General features: G+C 35.2%; 1 protein-coding gene across 2 annotated transcripts in view; it reads right to left on the bottom strand.

Annotated features, from left to right (window-relative positions):
- Window positions 1-9,082, bottom strand: part of LOC102293561 (adhesion G-protein coupled receptor G2-like) — a 12,495-nt gene extending 3,413 nt beyond the window's left edge. Inside the window, exons 1-13 of one of the 2 annotated variants that reach the window (XM_014329678.2) lie at window positions 9,014-9,082; window positions 8,467-8,585; window positions 6,888-6,963; window positions 6,599-6,740; window positions 6,211-6,330; window positions 5,372-5,497; window positions 5,205-5,250; window positions 4,778-4,872; window positions 2,378-2,496; window positions 1,768-2,036; window positions 1,595-1,691; window positions 1,191-1,317; window positions 863-1,019 (exon numbers count right to left, since the gene is read on the bottom strand). In XM_014329678.2, the coding sequence (XP_014185164.2) occupies window positions 863-1,019; window positions 1,191-1,317; window positions 1,595-1,691; window positions 1,768-2,036; window positions 2,378-2,496; window positions 4,778-4,872; window positions 5,205-5,250; window positions 5,372-5,497; window positions 6,211-6,330; window positions 6,599-6,740; window positions 6,888-6,963; window positions 8,467-8,585; window positions 9,014-9,021 (1,501 nt within the window). In that variant the 5' untranslated portion in view covers window positions 9,022-9,082. The other variant, XM_042214791.1, reaches the window with a different exon arrangement.
- Between the last annotated feature and the right edge of the window lie 3 nt (window positions 9,083-9,085).

The following is a 9,085-nucleotide window of genomic DNA, read 5'->3' on the forward strand; positions in this document are numbered from 1 at the left end:
AGTTACTTTTGATAGAAGTAACTAGTAATGTAACTAAGTTACTAATTTAAAGTAACTTACCCAACACTGCCTTCCACAGATTTGAAGTCAAGGTTTGCAGGACAATATGGCTGACAATCACGACAAATCACGATTAAAAACCCACTTATTCAATCTTGCCTTTCCCTCTAGTTAATATTTCTTTTATGATTTTATATCACGCACTTTTATGCTCATTTAAATTCTTGTTTGCTCTGTACCTGTTGCTTTCCTATGTATTAGTGACAGTTATCTGCTTGCATATTTAGTACTTGCTTTGGTCCTATTTCTATTATCCTCCTCATATACTCTATTTTACTTGTTAAGCACCTTGGCATACCCTTGGTTTTTAAGTGTGCTTTATAAATAAAGTTTATTATTATTATTATTATGACAAAACTCTACCCAGGCAATCCTGAATAGGCTGCAAACAGTCAATCTCCAGTCTCACAGGGCTTAACATGACTGAACTTCACAGTCAGGCCTGTTTAAGCTGGAGTCAGCAACATCTGCACTGGATCCTGAACATTATGTTCAGCAATGTCTCCTGATTCTGCCTAAGGCATGGCGTGGAGCAAACACAGAGCATGATGTGCTGATTGCTGCACCATGGGTCACAACGTTTGGTGGAATCAGTGTGATGCTGTGAGGCAGCAGCTCCCTTACTAGAAAAGCAAGCCTTGTCATCAGTTTCATCCGTGTCAAGGAACAGAGATATTGACATGAGATATTGAGTCTCGGCCAGAACCCACATACTCAACTGTGTGTGTGTGTGTGTGTGTGTGTGTGTGTGTGTGTGTGTGTGTGTGTGTGTGTGTGTGTGTGTGTGTGTGAGGTTACAGACCTTGCAGGGAGTTCAAGATGCAGAAGAGGTAGAGGGCAGGAGTGGTCAGGGGACCGAATGAAAAAAGGACCAGGCCCCAGGTAATACCGAGCAGAGTCATGACTCCAGCCAGGGAGCAAATGTCTTTCTTGAATTTGTCAAGGTTATTCTGCCCAAACTGATTTGCCAAATATAGAATAGAAGCAGGTTACAGACAGTTTTAAATTTGACTTGAGACCTTAAATTGTCATTTAAAAAAACAACAAACACTTCATTGCTAGTTTATAGTTTCCAATGAATACACTGATGGATTACTACTTATATATTATTTTTAAGACTAGATAATTACCCCTCTGGTGTGGTGGAGAATAAAAACTTGTCTGACTGTCACCCCAAACATGATTACATTAAAGAGGAACACCAAGCTGAACAATCCCACTGTAGTCCACTTTACCTTGTCATTGGTTATATAACATCTAAAAAGAAAGAACAGATCATGTTTTAACCTCCAAAATTGAAAAATCAATGATGCGTTCTGTAAAAGAAACATTAATGCAGGTAGTGCAGTAAAAGCATCACCAGAGCTAAAAAGGAAATAATGTTTCAATTTTAGCAAATTAGATGCTTGGTGAAAAGGAGCTTTCTGCTTCTCCAACATGCATGTTTACAGAAACTCTGATTGGCAAAACAGTTAATAAGTAAATGTGAAAATGTGAATCATTATTCTTGATTTTACATGCTGGCAAATCTTACATTGCAGTACTGGAGGAGTTAGATGCGTCCACAGGGGTAAGGCCATAAAACGTTCTGTCTATGATCACCACCACTGACACAATCATGGCAGGGACACCTTGATCAAAATTAATTAATTAATATCTACATCCGCATTGATAATGACAGCTCCCTCCCTAATTGATTCCACTCACCCCATCCGACCACGCCGAGTTTGAGCAGGTATTTCTTGACATAGATGTTGAAGACTTTGACTAAGAGAAGATATAAGTGGAAACCTTCCAAGGCCATCCAGCTGAAAGTGGCTAGCAGAGAATAATGAAGTAAAAGAGCCATGTATAAGCAAAGTCCAGAGGAAGACCCTGCTGCCCCTGCCTGACTGGGCAGGAAGTGCAGGTTGAGGAGCATCAGGGCAATTACAAGGTTGATGTGGACCTTCATAGAGACATCTTGTCTGAGTTTTCTGTCACACAGAGAATTGATCTGTGTTAAGTAACATACTGTATCATAACTGGAGGAATGGTAGACCATAACAAGAGAAGAAAGAAATGATGAAGAGTTATTTATAGAGTAAGAATAGCATTTGCTGTAAGAAGATCAGTGAATGCCAGTGAATGGAGGAAGATTTCAGTATGTTTTAAGGCAACTGAAAGATAAAAACAGGCTACTCATATGTCAAAGGTATGAGGATGTTTGAGAAAAGGGGACAACAGCAGAGGCAAATCAGATTACAGGAGGTACTAAAAGTGTGAAAGAGGAAGGACTGATGAAGATGGGAAGAATATGAAAAAATGAATTTATTACCTGTTTGTAATAAAGAGCAAAATGGCTATGACCAAAGTAAAAAGGGAAATACTACAGCCAATCACAGTAATGTGTGTTAAAATCTCTTGGTCTTTCTTTGTGATGGAGGGATCAGGTATCTGTGGAGAAAACACATGTTTATATCATCTTGTACTATTTGTATTATAACAATTAGTCAGAAGCCTTTTCACCTTCTGCTTGATGACAGGTCAACAGACCAACAGGTACAACATGTTGGAAGCAAATACTTGTCTTACTTATTATTTTTTTACACTGCAAACATAACTTTATTTAACCTGCTAAGTTATTAAGTATGCTTTCTTATTTCTGATGGTACAAGTCCCTTGAAGAAAATGGGGGCAAGGCTAAAAAGAAAGTTAAAAGAACAGCTGAATACATCTGAAAAATAAAATAAAGCATTAACTAAACATGCTTTATACAATCATAACAAGCATAACATAACAACAGACAATAACATGCAATGAAATACACAGAATTAAGGTAGGCAAAGTGTAGGTAATCAAGCACGAGCAACCAATACAACATAGCTGCAAGGAAAGGCATACAATAACCGACAGCACTGTTACAGTTTGGCACTGTTTTCAAGGATGGCAGGATAGTAATTTGAATGAAAACAAATTGAGCAGAGCAGGTGAAGGTAGAATTCTGTACAAGAAATCTTTTTATTTTGGTGTCTTCTAGTGGCACCATCAAGAATGACACCAAACTGAAAAGAAGGAAAAGAAGAAAATGCACAACAAATGTATCTACAATTATAACAAATTATATTTGTTATTTTATTTGTATGCATAATTTTGACACTCAGTGAATGTGTAGGTTAAACGGTGTATTTATTATATAGAAGAGCCGTAACATGGCAAAAATGTTGTTTTTCCTTTTCATGCAGAGAGCAAAGTGAACCGTCCTTGTTTGCGCGCACAAACTTGGCCAAATAAATGATTCTAAATGATAAATGATTCTGATTGTGCAGCACAATTATAACAACATATTTTCATTACCACATGAACTACATAGATATTCACTACTCCCTCCAGAAAAATTTAAAATACATTAAACTGCAGATTACTGAGGAATCAAATGTGATTTTATGAAAGGAGAAAGATTCAAAAGGCTGTATACCAAACCCACATGCATGTGCCATCGGAGCGCGTCAAACACTTAAAAAACAAAATAAAAAAACAAAAACACTATGGAAGCAGAATTTATTGGATCATATGACTAATGAAATAAGTAAAGAAAAGTTCTGGCTGGATAAAAACAAATTATCATTAAATTTGAATAAAACTAAAATTATGTTATTTGGAAATAGTACTGGTGTTGATATTGAAAGAGACAGTGAAAATTGATTACTGGGGAAAATAATGGATGAAAAACTTAAAAAACATTACATTCCCTTTGTACTCTTCAAAAAAAGTAGTTCGAATCATCCACAATGCAGCTTATGGGGATCATACAAACTCACTATTTTTGCAATAATATTCAGAGTATGTTTTTTGGGAAAGAAGTTATAATTTAAGGGGTTTTTGTAACTTCAATATAGGGAAGGTATGTACTGCAAGAAAAAGCTTTTTGTTTCTGTGCATGGAGTGAAACTGTAGAACAGTTTGAATATGGAATTAAAGCAATGACCAAAGATAAAACAGTTCAAAAAGAGTTATAAAGAAATGATCTTCTTGAACTATAAAGAAAGGGAAAATGTTAAAATTAAGTGAATGTCTCTATTTAGATGTTTTTTTTAGAAAAGAAATTTGAAAGAGATTTGTTAACATATAAAATATGCTTTTTCTTTTTTCCTTCTTTAGTTGTACTAATTCAATGAATGCAAAGTAACCTGTGTATTAGTTACTATAACTATTACTTCTAAAGACCTCACATGCAAGCAGTCAGTTGCTCTGTGTCTGCACGTGTGTGTGTGTGTGTGTGTGTGTGTGTGTGTGTGTGTGTGTGTGTGTGTGTGTGTGTAGGTGTGTGTGTGTGTGTGTGGTAGCGTGCATGGCTACCAAATGTAGCTGTGCAACTTTGTGGTTTGTGGTCTCAACCTTTCATCACCATTTCTAATTTCTAAATGGTGATGAAAGGTTAAAGGATACTGAAGATCTAAATAAGATATTGTAAAATGTTATCTTTCTGAGAAGCTGTGTGACTTTTAAACCCATTAGTATGACTAAACTTTGCAGTGTATTTTTAGCTTGCGGTCTCTTTCCTAACACCACTTGAAAAGCCTGTTTGAAGGCAGAATTAAGGTAAAGTGAGTAATGGTCTGGCATGTCCTTGTGAAGCTGCAAAGTTTGAGGCAATTCAGATAAGTGTTTGCTGATAGAAGTGAAGAACAATGGACAAACAATGGCCTCTTTAAATAATAAATGAGCCCAGTCTTACTATGAGGATACCAAAGTATGTGAGGTGGTTGCAGGAACAGGTGATGTTATTCTGACGATGTGTCCAGTGTGTGACGCAGCCATCCTCTCTAAAAGCTGGTAAGCAAACGACACAGATCCATTACGCAAAAGATCACATTTCTGAACATCAGCTCAGTTAAGTGGCCATGAGTGAAAACACAAACCACAATGAGTCTAACTTATGAAAATATTGTTGTGCTATACTGCTCAAAAAAGATTAAAGGAACACTTTGGAAACATTAGATTTTCAGGGGGGAATAAATCGTGATGGATATCTATAATCAAGTGGAATGGGTAATGTGTCCCATAAGATTAACTGACTTGTTGCTGTACTCTGATTAAAAGGTGTTCCGTTATTTAATGTTTGAGCAGTGTACATTACTGTTCATGACAGATCTGATACTTACTGTATGTTGAATAATTAAAGAATTGACACGAGGGTTTTTGAGTTTCCTATGACACAAACATATTTCATGTTTGTACAAAATGTACAGAATATTATATGTGTCAACTAATTGTGCAATTAAATTACAGGAGGTAAGACTGAAATAAATGTTCAAAAAAGCATAGTTACGTCAATTTTCTTGGTAAACTCCATCGTGATGTTGATGCGCTCCTGCAGTCCTGATATCTTCTTGCCCTGCACACTCAGACCAACCAGTCTTTGATCATATACTTCATGTGGGCTTTCAAAAACGCTCTACAATAAAATGCAAATTTGTCAGCTGGTTTAACAATTTTGCAAAGACAATTTTAATATTATTTTCTGAATCTTCTGTGTTAAATGGAAAAACACTACTAAGTGATCTACTTACACTGTTTGATATGCAACTCATTTACATTTTGTTAGAAAAAAAGGTGATGATTCTTTCCTGATGTACTCAACTTCCTTCAAAAATATGTGTACTAATTTTACATTTCATGTGTTAATAAAATAATGTCACTATGCTCAAGAGTACAAATTCCCCGCTGGACAAATAATTCAAGCATCCAGCAAATTCAGAAGCTTCAAATTCAGGGTTTAATTTTATTGGCTGTTAGGTGTAGCTGGTGAAAGTAAGCTTGATAGGCTTGTTAAGCTGGGATTTTAAAATCTGATTGGTTTTTTTTGTATGCCATGTGTATACACCCCTCCTTTGTTAAGGACATGTAAATTTGATTAAAACAACTTTATAATGATGTGAAAATAAACAGGAGTACATTTCCTAACAAGTGGTAAACAAAAGAAATATATAACCTGACAAAGAAAAAGAAAAAAATCCTAATGTTATTTTATTAGACTGAAACAAGCAAAACCCACAAGCTCCATGAGCAGTAGTTTAAATTTAATGTGTAAATACAAAGATCGTATTATTCTATAGCTCACCACATCCTTTTTCTACATGTTTTTAAATAAGAAGTGTAGTTTATGACCTTATTTGTTTCAGGCCATTTAAACATGCAGAACACAAACGTGTTATTCGGTCCAGCACCCAGTTCTCTTGGCAGCTGGACAATGACTTTACTGTTGAGAAGAGGCACATCTGGTGTTACCTGTATCAGCATCAACATGCCAAGAATAGAAAAAGATTTAGTTTAGATTACGTTCACTAAAATTACCTCGAACAGAACAACATTAGATTGAATACAGTGGATCAGATCTTAAATAAGCCGGTCGTTATCAATACCTGACTCACGCTCAACATTGGATCTAAATATCAGCTCTGTACATCACTACTTGGAAGGTATTTCTGACTACATGTGGAGTCCGACTACAAGCTACTGTTCAATAAGATTGTGTGAATATTTTTAATTTTTTTACCTTTGTGTCATTGGCATAAATTTCAAGGCCTCCGAAGGGACCACTGGGTTTGTGCAGAAGAGCGACAAAAGTCTTTACATACAATTGCATGCTCCCATTCACCTCTGTTCTCTCTAGAACCTTCTCTAGAGTCCAAATGGCTCTTGGGGAGTAGAATGCAAAAATATTAATACAATATTAACAATTTACATCCTTTTATTAATGTAGAAAACAGTCAAGTGTTAAATTCCCAACCCCCCCCCCCACACACACACACACACAATGTATTATAAATAATTCAAATGTTTACCTCAAAGTGTCATTGAGGTTTCCCCCGTTCAAAACACTATCTGTGTAATTCATACAACACTCGGCCTGATTACGACCTGTAGACAAAATGTAAGAACACACATTGAACCCTTGTACAGTTTAATTAAAGCACCCCTCATGTCCACAGAATATATGAAGGTTTAATCTCAAAACACCAATTTCACATTTCTTTATGAAGACATTTATTGGGAAATGGAGATGTGAGAGGAAGGCATTAGAGGTTCATTTTTAAATGCTATTTTACCATGTTAGAATAATGACTGTTTAAAACAAGTTGTAATATATAAAACCTGAATTCCAGAAGAGTTGGAATGTTTGTTAAATTTGGTAAAAAAAAATTAAAAAAAAATGAAAAGAAAAGAAAAGAAAACCAAAAGACTTTCAAATGAAATCAAACCCGATGTTTGCTACAGTTCAGCAAAAAATGTCATGATGCAGCAAATGGCTGAAAAAGCAAGAAAGATGAAAAGGTTTCATCTGAGAGAACATTTAGCAAGTAATTCAGTTGACTGATATCAGGTCTTTAATATAATTAGCTATAAAAGAGATGTCTTAGAGAGGCATTCTCTCAGAAGTAAAAATGGGCTGAGGCTCTCTAATCTGTGGAAGAGTGTGTAAAAATATTGTACAATACTTCAAATGTTCCTCAACATCAAATTGCAAAGGGTTTGCAACTCTCATCATCTTCAGTGCATAACATAATCAAAAGATTCAGAGAAACTTAAGATGTCTTTGTGCATAAAGGACGAGGCTGAAAATGTTTATTAATCACTCACTGGCATGATTGTGTCATTGACATTACTTAATGGGCCAAGGAATGTTTCCACACAGCAAAATCTCCAGTGTTAAATTAACACTAGAGAGTGTCTATATGGGTGCACACCTCTGAGTGTTAAATACAACACTGTTGAGTGTTAAATTAAGACTTTTGACAGTGTTATATGTTTAAAAGTAACCTAGTCAGTTTTGAAGATTAACAATGGCTAACACTGAGCAGTGCTGATTTTCTAACACTGGAAAATAACTCAAAATGTTAGAAATAAGACCGAGGTAAACATGCACCTGTAGCAAACATCAATTTTAAAATGAGCTAATTTTGTGCTTAAAATTGTAAAATTTCTCAGTTTAAGCATCTTTTATGTTATTTATGTTCTGTGGTAAATAAAATATTTGCTCATGTGACTTCACATGAGTCTTTCAGTAATAATGTTTTTCAAATTTAAAGGATGACGTAGTGTCTACAGTAGCTGCAGACAGTACACTGAGGATAGGATGTGTTCTTCTAAAGTGTAGTAACGTAATTTAATGTAATTTAAAGGGACGTGACATTTTAGGGCTGTGGTAGAATATAGTGTGTACAGAATTTTTATATAGTATAAAAGAAAGAAACACATGTAGCTAAAATTGACAGAAAACAAGCTGAGTTTACTTTATTCAAACTCATAAAAGGCAAAAAGAAAAAGTGATTAAACCTTGTTTCTTAGGTTAGAATCTAAATTGTCTGGCTGTGCCAGTAATAAAGTCATTCTTTTGTTACAGTAGTTAATATAACAACTTACTTATTGTAGCTGATATATTGCTTGCAGTCTGACAGCAATACTGTTCCGACAGACAATTCTGATAAAGCATGTAATAAGACATAAAAGGCATCAACCACCAGAATATCCAGCTCTTCTTCCTGTAAAGAGACTCTCTCATTTAGAATGGAAAAAAAGGCAATGCTTTTCAGCCAAAGTTCTTTTCTGATTAATATGTCTTAATTTTTTAGATTAGCACAAAATTTATTTTGTTGCTATTATGCTGAAGGTAGATCATCATCACCCTGAAGACTCATCATCAGAACAATGCAAAATATGTTTTCTACATAAAGATTTTGAGTTTTAGAGACTGTACCAAGTTATAAAAAACACAGGTATAGAAATAAAACGAATTCAACTTCTACTCCTCCTATTTCTACTACCAGTAATCCTAAGAAATACATTGAAACAAAATCACAAATTAAAAAAAGTATAAAGTCGAATGACTCTAATAACACTAACAACCCTTGTTATTAGCATCAACACAGAAAGTAAAATGTATTTTAAAGTGAACCAAAGCATACCCTACCTTTCCATGTTGCTGTGGAACTAAGTAAATAGAGGACACAGAGCAAAACAGAAGTGACAGCGGGGGGGGGGG

The sequence above is a fragment of the Haplochromis burtoni genome, unplaced genomic scaffold (assembly GCF_018398535.1).
Source record: "Haplochromis burtoni strain Fernald_Lab_line unplaced genomic scaffold, NCSU_Asbu1 Contig_610, whole genome shotgun sequence".
Lineage (NCBI taxonomy): Eukaryota > Metazoa > Chordata > Actinopteri > Cichliformes > Cichlidae > Haplochromis > Haplochromis burtoni.